This window comes from Mustela nivalis (assembly GCF_964662115.1).
Source record: "Mustela nivalis genome assembly, chromosome: 2".
Lineage (NCBI taxonomy): Eukaryota > Metazoa > Chordata > Mammalia > Carnivora > Mustelidae > Mustela > Mustela nivalis.
This window is the reverse complement of record NC_139021.1, coordinates 155,978,504-155,993,966: the sequence shown is the minus strand read 5'-3', so window position 1 is coordinate 155,993,966 and position 15,463 is coordinate 155,978,504. Positions and strand designations below refer to the sequence as shown.

Below are 15,463 nucleotides of genomic sequence, written 5' to 3'. Positions count from 1 at the left end.
AAAAAAAAAAAAAAAAGAAAGAAAGATTTGTTGAACCATAATGAATGCATTCATTTAAGTGATCAGATTTATCGGTTGGAATTCTGTTGTTTTGTTGGCGTGGGACTCCAGTTCCTTCACTGTTTTAAAGAAAAAAACTCCTAACAATAGCCTCATAAAAACTAGAAAGCCGTCCTTGTCAGTGGCTTCCTCCAGCTCTATGAGGGTCCCCGCTCAAAATGTGAGAACAGAAAGGGGGTGAGGCCAGACATGCCACCAGGCCGCTCACGGACCAAGGAGTGTGTTCTCTGGGGCAGCCACGGCCCCTGCCCCGGACACAGAGCAGGCTCCAACACCCGTCACGCGGCCAACCTCTGTGTTGACACCGTGGGCACACTCTACCCATGGCTGCAGGGACAGCGGTCCACGAGGGGGAGGGAGCGGCCAGCCTCAGAGGGGGGGTCCCATTGTTTTCTAAAGGGCTGCTGGCCGCAGAAGCCACTGAGCTCTCGAGCCAGCCGTGGGTTCTTTGCTGAGATGGGGGTGTAGCTGAGGAAGGAGCCTGGAAAGTAAGAGGAGAAAAAGAAAACAAAGGGGATGGGTGATGGGGCCATCCACAGTGGCCTTGAAGCAGGACACCATCTCCCTGCGGGATGGGCAGACGACTCGGCTACTCCCCTGCCCATAAATGGCCAGAGCTCCCATGGGGCCACCCCTTTGCCCCGCCACCCTGGCTCTCCCAGGCTGTTGCTCCTACAAATGGGAAGCAGAAGCCAGCAACACTAAGAACAGAGCTCGCCGAGGGTGCTGCTGGAGAAGGTTCTTGGGAGGCCATCAGAAATGGTGAGTAGGCTAGCATCTTTTCTCACCCTAACCTTCCCTTCTCGCTATAAGAAATGACTCCCAGGCATTGAAAGCTCACATCTCATGCCAATATGACTGTACCGTCGGTGTTAGGACTTCAGGGGACTTGAGATTTTTTAAAAAATTATTTTCCTATATGCAAAATACTAATCATTAAAACAATTCTCATCTAATATTTGCTGCTCTCACCATTTATTTGACTATTAAGGTTTTGTGTTTAAAACCCCTACAAACAGCAAGGGTGCTACGTAGATGTTTCGGCTAACTTCATTTCCCAGGTGAAGCAGGGGGTGTCATCCCCGCCTTTGTCCTCATCTGCTCAGTCCGCCTACCGTCACCGATCAGCAATGGTTAGACACTCAGAAGTTGCACCGGAAATGTTCTGATTTCCTTCCTGGCTTGTGACGTGTATTTGGGCAGGACTCAATCAAATGAAGTCTGCTGAGTTAGAACAGGCTGCTGGGAATTTTTTTATTAAAGAGATTACTAAAAGGAGTTGAATTCCGGCGTTGGAGTTAGGAAGATCCGTGATCTAACCAGTCCCAGACCACTTACCAGCAACCTCTCTTGCTCTCAGTCCCCACACCCATGAGGTAGGGATGATAGGGTTTCTTTCACAGGGTGGTTGTGCCTGTGGGGTCTGCCCTACAGCATCCCCTCAATAACAGTAATTATCCTGCCTCTCCCTTCTTCCCCTCATGAATGGGAAGCTCATAATGAGGGACACTTGGCCACTGAGGTCTTCAGGTGCCTTTAGAACCATTATGTAGATATTATATAGTGCGTAGACTAGCAAGAAATGTAGCAACTTCCAGTACTCGGAATGTTGCTCATCTAAGTACGCAATTCCATCTATGAGAACTTCCCAGTGGCTTCTTTGTGCCTTGCTCCGTGCTGGCCAGACCATGAAGAACATGACATCATGTGACAACCCCCCCACCCCACCGTGGATTTTACAGTTCAGAAGGAGCTATCAATGATGTTTTTCCCTTTGGGCTTCTGGGCAGGGCAGGTTGACATTATCCCTGTTTGAAGCCTAGGAAGATAGATTTGCTGTGAGGGAATGGAGACCAGAGACTCTGACTCACTTTTCCAAGGCCACACAATTCCTAAGTGACTGAGTCTGGACTGGGATCCACCTCAGGTGACTCCAAGCCCCGGGCTGCCTCACCCCTCCCGGCAGCCTCTCTAAAGGACACTGCCTCGGATTCTCCCCACCCAAACTGATGTGATGTTTTTCTCCCCACGAGAGCACTGGAGCGTTATTTCTACAAAATATGAATGTCTTTCTGAAATTGGCCAAAATCTTTGTCATCCCAATATTGATAAACAGCACATGCAATGGTCCATTTGTTGCTGCTCTTCTCCTTCTGCTGTCCCCCCAAAGGGAGCTTTGTCTTGGGTTTGCTGACATCAGTACCCAGTATTCACTGATGAGATAAGGCTCTGGGCAGCTGTGTCCCATACAGTAGCCACCAAGTGTCCTTGCAGCATCTGTGGGCTTGGTTGGTGTTAGTGCAAAGGGCAGCGGTTGGGTCCCTTGAGTAAGACGCCCCGGACCTAAGGTGGCCCAGATATTCCTCTTGCTCTAGCATTGTCCTAGAAGAGTGTCTATCTTGTTGTCAGGGAAGAGCAGCATGGAAAGACTGGTATGGGCTAGCCCAAACTCCAGTGACAGAAGATGGGGACGGGCAAGAAGAAGGAGCCAGCAGAGGCTCTGCAGAAGCTAACAATTTGGTGTCCCATGGAGCTCGCGATCTTGATATGGACTCCATATCTGGGGGAGAGTTGAGGCTGGGTGCTGAGTGAGGGGAGGGAACAGAACGTGACTCTCTCCTCTGTTGTCCTAAGCAGCTCTGCCCCAGCCTGGAAGCTTTGTCTCCGACCCAGCAGGCACAGAAGCCTTGTCCTGCTCACACCCTCTCTCCTGGGGAGGGAGTTTGGAGCAGGTGTTCTTGTCAGAACTTGCCCCTCGTGGCCTTTACTTCCTACCCAAGCAGAAAGTACCAACTACTTCTAAGCTCACACCATTCCGTCCCTCAAAAGAGTTCTGGGGGAAAAACAAAACTTTCAGCCCTTTGCTGAATTTCTAATGTGGTCTTTGCTGCCCTCTGGGTTGGGACCCATCAGGCAATTACTGGCTGGCTCCTTTACGGGACCCTGGCTGGGGTTCTGAGAAGGGGAGAGGAGCCAGGATTGGGAGCAGAGGTGGGGGTTTGATTGATCCTGTGGAATTGGTGAATTTTCCTGAGACCCACCAGGGTCGGTGACAGTCAGTAGTGGGGTCAGTCTCCTGACCGACTGGCCATTCCTGGAGCATTAATGTTTCCTTCTCTCCTCCAGAGTTTCTCACTGAACTTCACGCTGCTGGCCAACACGGTAAGTGCTGCGGGCTCCCCGTCACTGGGCAAGTGGACCCAGGTGCCTGCATGGGTGAGGAGAGGCGGGCAGAGCTCCCTCACTTGGACCTCAAGCTGAGGGATGAACTGCAGGTTTTCAGACCCTTGCAAGAAGTTGTGGGGAGAGGTGTTGAGACAAAGTTCTTTAACTATAAAAATCACAAACATTGGGGCTCCTGGGTGGCTCAGTGGGTTAAGCCGCTGCCTTTGGCTCAGGTCACGATCCCAGAGCTCTGGGATCAAGTCCCACATCAGGCTCTCGGCTCAGCAGGGAGCCTGCTTCCTCCTTCCTCTCTCTCTGCCTGCCTCTCTACCTACATGTAATCTCTCTCTGTCAAATAAATAAATAAAATCTTTTAAAAAAAATCACAAACATTTTGAAAGTAAAATAGGAAAAAAAAATCACAACATCTAAATTCCGATCAGCAGAAAACATTGGGGTGTCGCTCCTTCTAGTCCTGCTTGAGTTTACGTATATTCTGACTTTACCTATATTTTGACATTTGTTGTCTCTTGCACCACGTGTTCTTACTCTGCATGTGATTTTATATAGACTTTATGATGAATATTTTCCATCAGCCCTTTTAACCATAACTGAGAATGGTCACATGATATTCGTTCAAGTGAACTGTTTCTTTAATTGATTAGCCACAGTCAAGAATCATTTGGTGATAAATCGAGTTACAGCTAAATCCTTGTCTGCATTTAAGGTGATTTCCTTAGTCTGTGTTCTAGAAGGGGCGTTGTTGGGTCAACAAGGATGAACGGTTTATGGCTCTCGAGTATGGCATTTACCTCCAAGTCCGACAGAGACTGTGAGTTGAGGAAGGCATATAGTTTCGGTCCACAGCGACAGAGACTGTGAGTTGAGGAAGGCATATAGTTTCCGTCCACAGCGGATCTTCTGTCTTCTGTGCCCACGTTGCGAGCAGATAATACAGCGGGGGGCTGTTCTCCGACCCGCAGTGTTGTTATGATTGGGACGGGCATTTTCCCGGCCTGGTTTTTCAGTACGTTTGGTGGCCGTGCCAAATTTTTCTGATAAGTTACATTGTTCTTCACAGAGAATAAACTGAGTCTACCTGGTAAGAGGATGCGTGAGCCAGCGATCCTTGCTACCGTAACAGGGGGGGCATAGTCCTGGAGAGCCCGGGAAAAGAGCCACCTCCTGACTCACTGCCGGCCTCTGGCGCCCACTACTGGCCGCCCTGGATCTCTGTCCCATCCACTCTACCCTCCCAGTAGGGCCCTGCCTTCAGAATCTGTCTTGCTGGGGCTCGCTGTTTCACCCTCTCACTGTTGCCCTCACACAACTCCCTCCAAGCCCCAGCCCTCTCGTACCTGTCAAAACCCTTCATATGGTCCCAGCTGGAACATTCCCCCTGGCTGCTTGAACTTAAGTCTGTAGAGACCCCAGGTTCTGTCTTATTCTGGTTTGGCCTACCCTGTGAGGGTAACTCAGAGAAGCTTGGGGCCACGGAGGTGAGTAAGAGTGAGAGGGGAGCCCGTAAATGCTAGTCATCACCGTGTGTAATGCCTTCTCTGTTCATAGCCCATTTCTCTAAGAACTGTCCCCTCCCCTCTTTGGACCTATGTAGGGCAACCAGCCAACCCAGTTTGGGACTGTCTGGTGTTAGCAGTGCACATCCTATATCCTGGGCCAGTTCTCTGGATGGTTGGTCACCCTATCTGGCAGTTATGTTCTACTACATATCCCTTCCCTTGGGGACACCTGGGTGGCTCAGTAGGTGGGAGGGGCCTGCTCTTGATTTCAGCTTCCATCATGATCTCAGGCTTCTGAGATCGAGGCCTGGGTCAGGCTCCACACTCAGCAGGGACCCTGCTTCAGGATTCTCTCTCTCCCTCTGCCCCTCTCCCTGCTTGCTTGTGTGCTCTCTCTCGCTCTCTCTCTCTCAAATAAATAAATGAAACTTAGAAAAAAATAATAAATAACCCTTCCTTTTTGGTGCAGCTGAATGACTAGAAGGCCAGTGCCCAGTGAAGTAGGTAAGAGGGGAATACGGGGCTCATCAGAGCCTATCTGCAGGGGGGGTTGGAACAAGGATACATATGCAAGTCAGTCTCTGCTGAGCCATACCGAACTATCAAGTACAAAAACTGGGTCACGGATGGCAGTGTAGCCCAGCGGTAAAGAGCACGGACCCTGGATCTTCCAGTTAGGGCATTTAGGCATTACAGCTTAACGCTGGGTGGGCTGTTGGTATAATGTGCATTGTGTGGTTTTATTTTTTTAAGATGTATTTTTTTTTTCCCCACACAGACTTCCTCCCCACCTGCTACAAGTGGGAAAGAAGCAGTAAGTATGTCACATAGAGCCTCGGTTTGGTCACTTGTAAAATGGGAATAATAATGCTCTAGGCATTTCCTAACCTTGTTTCAAGGAGTAAAGTTCAAATATGTGAACTGTCACCAGACACAGAATCTGGCTCAACAATTATTCTTACAACCAACTCAGCTCAAAAATGAGGGCGAGCATGCAGAAATCACAAGCAATTTTCCCAAAGTGTTAAGCAGAAAAAGCTAGACATGAAACCATACATATTTTTCATGGCCATCTAGGTGATCCTGGAAAACAAAAACAAAACTAATCTACAGTGACAGAATTCAGGATAGTGGCCACACATGCCTTTACTGGGAGTATAGGGACAGCTTCTGGGGTCACTACCAGTCTTCATCTGTGTGCTGGTTAGCTACGTGGGTTCCACATGTCAAGTCGTCCAGCTGTATATTTATGATTTGTGTACTTCTTTGTAGGTATGTTACATACGAGAGTTGAGCATTTATAGGGATTCTGCAGATTATCTTTGATATTTCCAGGTAATCTGAAATTAATTGCTTAATGCATGTAGTACAAATAAATGTATACATTTACATCAAAATGATGTGGGATATAGCTTTTTACTTTTTGCCAAACTGATAGGTTAAAATAGTATCTAATCATTTTGAATTGTTTCTCAGCTTTCACTATGTTGATGAGACATCTGTATTTCTGTTTGTAGGAATGGCCTGTTCATATCCTTTGCCCATTTTTCCTCCTGGATTATCATCCTTCTCCCATTGATTTAAACTATATAAATAAAGTCCTATGACATGAGTCATTTGTCATGTATATTGCAAACACCTTTTTCTACATTATTTTATTAATCTTTTGATTTTGTATATGACACTTAGAGGCTATACAGGTTTTTGTTTTGTTTTATTTTTAATCAACCTAACTTTCCTTTTATTCTTGGAGAACCTGACTCTGCCCTCCTCTGTATGGCAGGACTGTGGGCCCTCGCTTGGATTAGCTGCAGGCATCCCATCCCTGGTGGCCACAGCCCTGCTGGTGTCCCTACTATTCATGCTGATCCGCCGAAGAAGAAGCAGCAATGATTCCTCTGAGGTGATTAGCAAGCTCCTTTGGGTCTGGTTGTGTTGGCAGGAGTCAGTATTTCAGTGAACTTGCTTTGGGCTGAGGGTGTCAGGATCCGCATCTGTTTCCTGGGGGACATGATGGTGGATGTTCCTGCCCCTCAATTTCTATCTCAGACTCATGATACTATACTCTGGGCAGAGCTGATCTGTCACCCAGGAAATCTGTGGCAATAAGGATGGTATTTGGGGTGGCAGAAAGTAACTGTGGAGAGGGACAGGTGTTGCCATGGCAAATGCACACCTGTACTGTGGGTATGTTTTCTGAAGTCAAGGACAGAAGGGCCTAAGCTTTGTAAAGAGAGTGGGGACAATCTCAGGAAAGGTAGGAGACAAACAGATGCTGAGGGGTCTATGGTAGGAATAGGCTCTGTTTATCTTTGCCCTTTTTCTATATCAGAACACACATCAGCCCCCACGGAATCTACCAACCCCACCCCACCCCTCCAAATGCTGGTTTGCTCTGGAGACCAGGCTCAGAATTCAAAGGCCACCCAGACAATACCCAAGAAGTTTCTGTGGTTGTAATACAACCGTGTTGTGTGGACTCTGGGTTCTAATTCCATCCTCTGTGAACAGTCCTGATTGTTCTCAACACTGATAAGCATTAATGGGAGACAGACCACCTGGCCTCTACACCTGGTTCTGCCACTTTATGACTTATGTGACTCTGAACAAGTGACTTCACATTTTCTGGGCCTTGGTTAGTTCTACTCCAAAACAGAAGTCATAAAAACTACCCTCCCTATTTTGGGAGGTTGTGAGGATGGACTGAGATCATGGTTGTTAAGATGTGTTGACAAGTTGTTAAATTTAAACACAGTAAGGTGTATTGTGGTTGGTGGTGGTGTCATTTATTTAAATCATAGTTTCTTAACCTTTGGTGCACTTTAACATGCATCTAGGAGGCTACCAATACTAATACTATAACTACAAATACCAATCACCAAAACCAATTAAATTAGTATCTCTGGACAAAAGGGCTGTGGCATGAGGGATTTTAAATGTCTACTATAGTAGAGAGAATAGTATAATGAACCCAATTATCAAAATGTGGCCAATCTTGTTTGATCTCTACTCCTACACACTTCTCTCCACTGTCAATCCTGGATTATTTATGAAGTTAACTTACAGTGGTATCTCTCATTTATGGATTTTTTTGGGGGGGGATGGTTATTATCCGTTTGGTTACTTTATTTTTAAAGTGTTCTAGTGATTCTTATGTGCATGCAGGTTTAAGAACCATTGATTTTAATCATTGTCATAGGGAAATGCTGTGACCCTTCATTTCTTCTTCATTTTTTAAATTCTTTTTATCAACTTAGGAAATTGAGAGGCCATGTGAAATTTCAGAAATCTATGACAATCCCAAGATTGCTGAGGTAAGCACTCTTGGTTAAAATCACTGTGTATCAACGCGGTGCCTGGTGGCTCAGTTGGTTAAGTGTCCAACTCTTGATTTGGGCTCAAGTCATGATCTCAGGGTTGGTCATAAGATCAAGCCCCACACTGGGCTCCAGGCTCATCGGGGAGTCTGCTTGAGATTCTCTCTCTCTGTCTCCATCTCTCCCTCCCCACTGTGCTCTCTGTCTCTCTCTCAAATAAACCTTTTCTTTAATCACTGTATGTCATTAATCACTGTATGTCATTAATACATGAAAGCTAAGGGTTTTTAAACCTTCCATGTATGGAAGAAGTACAATGTGGACTCATGTGGAAAAGAGCCAACCCAATGAAGCTTGGGCACAAAGGAGGTTCTCAGTATATTTTTATTGGCTCGATAGGAATTCAAGGTTGATGTAATATTAGAAAATCAATTTAATATTATTTATTTCACTGAAAAATTAAAACAGAAAAATTGTGTGACCATCTCAATAGGAGAAGAGAGTCTAAAAAAATTAAACAGCCACTTGTGATGTGAACTCTTAGCGAGTTGAAAATGGAATAGGAACCTCCTTAACTGGAAAGAAGGCATTTTTTTAAAAAAGTTACAGCAAACATCATACTTAAAGGTAAAATGAATTCTCTTTAAGATCAGAAACAAGGATGATGCTCAATTCAATACAGAATAGAATTCCATTCAATACTGTACTTCAGGTCCTAGTCAATGCAGTAGATTAAGAAAAAGAAGTAGAAATTAACTCAATAAAGGAAATCCTTTCACAATGTGTATGTATATTTTAAAAAATCACATCATATTCTTTAAGCATCTTATAATCTTGTTTTGTCAATTATACCTCAGTACAGATTAAAATACAAAGAAAAAGAAGAAGAAAGTATAAAAATGGGAAAGAAGAAACAAAACTGTTATTATTTGCAGATGATATGATTATCCAAATAGAAAAGCCAAATTTATCTACAGATACATTATTAAAATTAAGGAGAGATTTTAACAAGTTTCCTGGATATGATAAAGTACTTTGTATTCTAAAAATCAATAACAATCACCTAGAAAAAGTAATTTTAAAAAATACCACTTTGTAGTGGTAATAAAAATAAGTAGAATGCTAAAGAATAAGTCTAAGAAAAGCTGTAACCCCTTTGTAGAGAATAATAAAACTTCAGTAAAATATATTAAATAAGACCTAAATAATGGGAGTTATATACCAAGCTCCTGGATATGAAGACTAAAGAGCATAAAGATGTCAAACAACCTCAAAGCAATCTATATGATAAATGTAATTCCAATATAAATCCCAACAGATTTTTTTTCATGGACCTCTATAAGATGCTCCTAAAATCTTTACGGAAGAAAGCAGAAAAAAATTTTAAAAGTAGTAATAAATAGAACAAACAGAAAACAAATAGGAAGATGGTACATTTAAACCCAACCATGACTTCATTAACTATAAAAGGTCTAACTACCCCAACTAAGAGGTAGAGATATAAAAATTAAAAAAAATTTTTTTTATCAGTTTGGATATAAAAACAAGATCCAACTGTATGCTGCCTGCAAAAACTCACTTTAAATATAAAGAACTAATAGATTAAAGGTAAAAGGAATGAAAAAGGAACACCAACCTAAGGTTAAGCAGAAGAGAGTTGAGTGGCCAGAAAAAAATCTGTCAAGGCATTGAACTTGGCAATTGTAGGCCTCCTCTCATTCGTTCTCTGTCTCTCAAGAATTATATCCTTCCTTGCCTGATGTCCAGCATCTTGAAAACTATTGTTTTAATTTTTTGTTTTTTTTCGGATTTTGGTTATTTCAGGTGGGAGGGTAATCTGGTTGCTGTTGCCCCATTTGGGTCAGAAGCAGAAGTCTTTGCTCTATTTTTGAAAAACCTGTTTGTTTTCTCAAGAATCCTAGGAGGTCACCCACACATGAGAAGAATCTGATGGGAGCAGAAGGAGCCCATGTATATGTGAAGACTGTAGCAGGAAGCGAGGAGTCCATGCCTGACACTTACCGTCCCACCGTCGAAATGGAGAGAAGGAGGGGATTGTGGTGGCTTATGCCCAGGTTGAGCCTGGAATGATACAGTTCGATCAAGGAGCAGAATCTAGATCTGGAACAGAGCTGAAAACCCAGGGATTTGTGCTCAGAGTGATAAGAGATGCCAAGCTGCTTCTTAACCAATCCAAATTTCCTTTGAAAATCTGGAAAACTTTTGGGTTGGTTTGTCTCTGTAGGTGACAGAGCTAAGGGTTCATTCCAACACTCAGATCTTGTTGTTTAATAAGCAGCGAATCACCAAGTGAGGTCCAGAAGGAGCCTGTGGATTTTAGTCTTGTCCCATGCTTTCCTTTATGATTTGGGAAAGGGTTTGATTTCTGTGTGTCTTGCTTTATCATCTTTTTCCCACATCTTTTTTCTCAAAAAACAAAAACAAAAACAAACAAACAAACAAACAAACAAAAAACAAAACCCTGGAATCCATCACACCTGGCTTCCATGGGAAGGATTGCCAGGGCTAGTATGGTGCAAGTTGGGCTATAAATAAAACATAAAGGGGATGTATGAGAGGAAGCAATTTCTTATTTCTGAATGTCTCAAGGTAGAAATCATGTGGAGAAATCTGTTCCCTGACCACAGGGGTAGCACATAGCTGGACGATTCATTGCTCCCATTTGTGTCTGTGATCAGACAGTACTTAAGGAAGGTAATTCAACACAACAGACTGTGTGTGTGTGTGTGTGTGTGTGTGTGTGTGTGTGTGTGTGTGTGTGTTGAGGGAAAACAAGGTGGAGTGAAAGCAAGTGTTGTTCCAAGAGATTATTAGAAATGAAGGCTATATCTACTTGTGGGAGTGGAGAGAAAGGCCTCCACTGCACTCTCCAGGAAAAGAGAGCAAGAAGACTCATGAGTGAATGAATACAGAATCAGAAGGGTGGGCTAAGTAGTAATTTGCTTGCCATCTGAGGAAAGTCTGTGGACAGCTGTAGCTGGCTCAGGTCAGGCCTTCACCATGGCTTCCAGGAGTCCTGGTGAACAAGCAGGGTCTCCTAATGGAAGATCTTGGGTCCATAGTGTCTCGGGATCCATCCACCAACTCCACTTTGATATGCTGTGGAGGCACTTCCTTCTCACTCAGGGCCTCTGATTGCTCATGAACATGTCCCCTCTTCTTCAAATAACTAAGTACACAAACCCGATGAATTACTGCCACCTACCAACATGTGCTTTCAAAGCTGCTTCCCTTACCCTGGGTGTCCTAAGATGAAAAGATCAAGAAAGAGCATCTCCCTGAGAGAGAAAGGGCCACTAAGATCCAGAGAGAGACTCAGAGACAGAAAACAGGGAAGATATTCCTTTGGCATTTAGGAAACTGCTCTTCTGAGTGAAAGCAGTGGGAATACATCCTGTGTGTGGCCTTGTACTAGGACACCTAGAGCACAGCTCCACTGTGATCAGAGGAGCAGACTTTGACCTGAGCGCAGGGAGTCTGGAGTTAAGAGCCCATCCTCCAAAAGCTCCAGAAGGGACCTAGAACCCCTTCTGGAATCTCTGATCTTCTCATTAAAACTGTTTCTCTCCTCAAGATAAATCTTCAACTCTTCATTCTTTCATTTTGTTACATTTTTGTTTATAATATTTTATGGTATTTGAGTGAAAAAGAAGACTCCACCATCTCTTGTTTCCTTCTGTTTTTATTCCAAATATACAGTATCTCAGCTATCCTGTGGGAAAAGTGGGCTTTGATGAGCTTCTCTGGAAATAAGCCACCCATTTCAATATCATTTCTATGGAAAAATGCACTGTGAATTCTAAGCCCCAGTCATACAAATGGCCTACTAGAGCATAACCCATTGCCAGGTGCTGCCTTATCATGTTTTCAAAACTATTTCTAAAGGCAATCTGTATTTCAATAAGGCTTAAAGAATCTCATATTTTTCTAAGGCATCTTTACTATAATATGAAGCATAATCTACTTAACCTAAAAAAAAAAAGGGCTGAAAAAAAGTTGACAACTTTTTCTAGGCATTTCTTTCCCATGGTTCAATGTAATCCAATCCCAGATGTGCAAAAATTTCTTCTTCACTTTCTGCTTTGAGAAATATTTTCTGAAAGTATAAAAAGAAATATGTGCATTTAGATATTTTTAAACATCTTGATGCTGACATAGTGAGTTTTACTTGTAAATTGTCTTGGCAGAATGAATTGTTACCAAAACATAATTCCCTGCTTCTGACTATAAAAAGTCATCTAACTGGCTTCTTTTCTTTAGATCTTAACTGACTTCTGTAATTTTTATATTTTCTAACCCCAAAATATGATATTTCATAGATTAAGGTAAATTTTTTGACAACTTTACATATTTAGTTACAAGCAGTTGGTATTTTTTCTATGGATCTGTAGTTCTTAACTACAGTTGTTCATTAGAACCACCTGATGAGACTTCTAAAAAAAAACACTGAAGCCTGAGCTACACCCCAGTCCAGTGAAATGAGAATCTCAGAAGAGGTCCTATGACCAGTCTATTTAAAGGCTCTGGGTAATTCTCATGTGCAGCCAAAATGAGGCACTCCTGTTCCAGGTAATGAGGAGAAGCAAGAAGCAATTATAAGATACCTGTATATGTTGGGTTCTCCCTCTGGCCTTCCTCACCTGCCCCACCCCAAACCCCACCAGGCTTCCAGCCCATGATCTCTTTTAGACCAAGCACCACTTCTCTGTCATTCCTTCTTGCCTATAGCACAGCGTAGGGCATGCAAGATATACTCCGTTATATTAGACTATTTAGAATGTGTTCATTTGTAAGTATTCTTAAATTGTGTTATGTGAATGTGCCTCCACTCACATGCTTGACAGCTGAGGCTTTCCTGCCAATCTACAGTCCTCTCATCTGACAGCATCACTTTGACTTTTCTTTGGAAAACCACCACTCCCTGCTCTTGGTCCACGAGGACCAGGTGTGGAGCTAATTCCATCTCAGCGTGATCCAAGCCTGACCAATCAGAGCCACAGTAAAGGGTTCAAGGTTGGGCACACAGCCTAGGCCTGGCCAGTGAATATCAACTAGAACTCTTGCCAGAACTATTAGGAAAGAGGTTCTTCTCTGTTAAGCTGGAAGGATGGGAATCGTGGCAAGACCATGCCTGAGAAGGAAACCAACACTGAGGGAAACCTGCATTAGCAGCTGGATGCAGCCAACCTGAAGTCAGTATTGCCCCCAGATGCTGCAATTATAAGCCAAGACCCTTTTTTTGCTATGCCATCTTAGAGTGGGTTTTTGACTTTTAATTGAGATAGCTTCTAAATAATACAGCTCAGCTAGACTGTAAGCTCCTAGAGTGTCAAGATCATTACTTTTAGTTATTTTGTTTCTTATTCCCCTCTGAGCTTAGTTTAGTGTCCTTGACCACTGTAAAAACAGTAGACTTTGGCATGCAGATTTAACAGATGAATATTTAATTCTTCATAATTCATAGAGTAATTTATCATTTTGCTGAGGCATGAATTTGGATCATGACCAGTGTACATCTAGCATACCGAGTGAGTTCCATGACTGGTGAGTGAGCCCAGCTGACTGCTTGTCTACATCTCAGGGCAGCTCTGTTGCTCTCTCTCATAGTGCTCTCATTAATGACCTACATGATAACTTAAAATTGCACTTAAGGGGTACTTGAGTGGTATTTATGATTTGGGTGAATCCTTGGTTTCCTTTGGAATTATTCACTAAAGATACAAAGATATACCAAACTCAGCTAATGTTGACTGCTGAACTGGTTCTCAGGGCCCAACAAGCTCATCATCTTTGAGCCCAAAGCCCTTGAGGTACATTACAGGCCAGGTGGGGACCTTGCTCCCATCAGGATTCTTCTAGCTGTCCTCAACTGTGATCTGGTAGAACAGGACACTCAGGGCAAAGGAAATTGAACCCGGACACTAAAATCAGTTCACGAAAAGTGCTCAGAGAGCTAACCATTGGGATGATGATCAAAGAAGCCCATCTTGGGTAGACAACTACCTTGGTCTTGTCATATAACGCATGGTTATCCAGGATCATCTTGCGCTCATGCGTGGCATAGCGTCGGAGGTCTCTCTCAAACTGCTGGATGAGATATAATTAAAATAAATGACTATCGAGCCTAGAATGTCTTTGATATTATGTGTCTAGAGATATCTAACTCTCTACAGTGAGATATCTATTTATCTCCACTAAACATTCTCAAAGCAATTTTCTCCCTGAGGGCAAGGTTCTGTGATGACAAAGCTCTGCGATTGTCCCTCCACACCAGAATGTAAGCTCCCTGAAAATAGGAGCCTGGCTTGTTCATAACCATATTCTCTTCTCTAATAGTGCCTGGCACATAGAAGATGTACAGCAAATGTTTGTCAAATGAATAAATAAATGTTGGGAGGGTTGTCTCCAGGATAATAGCTGGCCCCAAGTAAATGCTGGATGAATAGTAGTTTTGGTTTTGGTTTGTTTTTGGAATATCACTATTGTCAGAGAGGATGAGGAGTCAGGAGACCCAAATTACAACCTGGATTTTGTCCCTATTTGGCTGTGCATCTTTTGGCAAGTCACCCAGCTTCTCTGATCTTGATTTGTTGAACAGGAGGATGAAGGAAGTTTCCCTCTCACTCAGTCTCTCAGATGAGATTCTGTAAAAGTGATGGTTTGAGCCACTTGTCCCAGAATAGCATGTCCTATGGTCAAGGGTGGGCTCTAAGGCTGCAGGGAGTGAAAGCTGAAACCTGAGATAGAGGACAGTTGCCATTCATGTTGTTTTACCTGAGAGCAGCACAGATCTAGAAATGTTGATCCTCCCCGTGAGAGTAGGAAAGCGTGGAATAATGGCGCCCTCTAGTGGGAGGAGCCATCTCCTACTTTAGGAAAGCTGGCTGCTGTGGAGACCTTCCCCATCACCACCCCATGTGTAAGAAAACAGAAGTCTTCGATAATGTGCCACAGGGGGAGCCAGGGTTGTGGACAAACAGGGTGAAGCAGATTCTGGATGCAGCAGCTGCTGGTCTGTGAAAATATGACGGTGTTGTTTGGCACTGAGCTTCCTCCCAGCCCTGGGACACTATCTTCATGGCCCCACCCCTGCTGGCGCCCCCAGGATTTAGAGCAATGGCTGCTCACAATGTGTTGGGAAAGGTTGGGGAGGATGGGGGTAATGAGGACAGTGAGAGACTGTCCTCAGCTCCCCAGTTATGTGTGCTGACAGATGTATTCCTGGACTCCTCTGCTAAAACCTCAGAACATTTCCCCATAGGCTGTAAGAAATGATAATAATGTCTTTTATTTGGAGAATAAAAATATTTACTGAACACATATTTAGTGAGCATCTGCTATGTGCCAGGTATGCTCTCTGTGCTTAGACCATAACACATC

General features: G+C 43.7%; 2 protein-coding genes across 4 annotated transcripts in view; one reads left to right on the top strand and one right to left on the bottom strand.

The window, feature by feature from the left end:
* The first annotated feature begins 427 nt into the window (after positions 1-427).
* On the top strand, positions 428-10,518 carry OPALIN (oligodendrocytic myelin paranodal and inner loop protein). Its single transcript, XM_082722128.1, has 6 exons — positions 428-822; positions 3,187-3,222; positions 5,524-5,559; positions 6,529-6,648; positions 8,003-8,059; positions 9,977-10,518. The coding sequence occupies exons 1-6, from the start codon at positions 820-822 to the stop codon at positions 10,151-10,153; spliced, it is 429 nt and encodes a 142-aa protein (XP_082578254.1). The 5' UTR covers positions 428-819; the 3' UTR covers positions 10,154-10,518.
* A 1,231-nt stretch (positions 10,519-11,749) lies between these two features.
* Positions 11,750-15,463, bottom strand: part of DNTT (DNA nucleotidylexotransferase) — a 30,939-nt gene continuing 27,225 nt past the window's right edge. For 2 of the 3 annotated variants that reach the window (XM_082722121.1, XM_082722123.1), the window contains exons 10-11: positions 14,087-14,170; positions 11,750-12,179 (exon numbers count right to left, since the gene is read on the bottom strand). In XM_082722121.1, coding sequence (XP_082578247.1) covers positions 12,093-12,179; positions 14,087-14,170 — 171 coding nt within the window. In that variant the 3' untranslated portion in view covers positions 11,750-12,092. The remainder of the gene's footprint in view (positions 12,180-14,086; positions 14,171-15,463) is intronic. The other variant, XM_082722122.1, reaches the window with a different exon arrangement.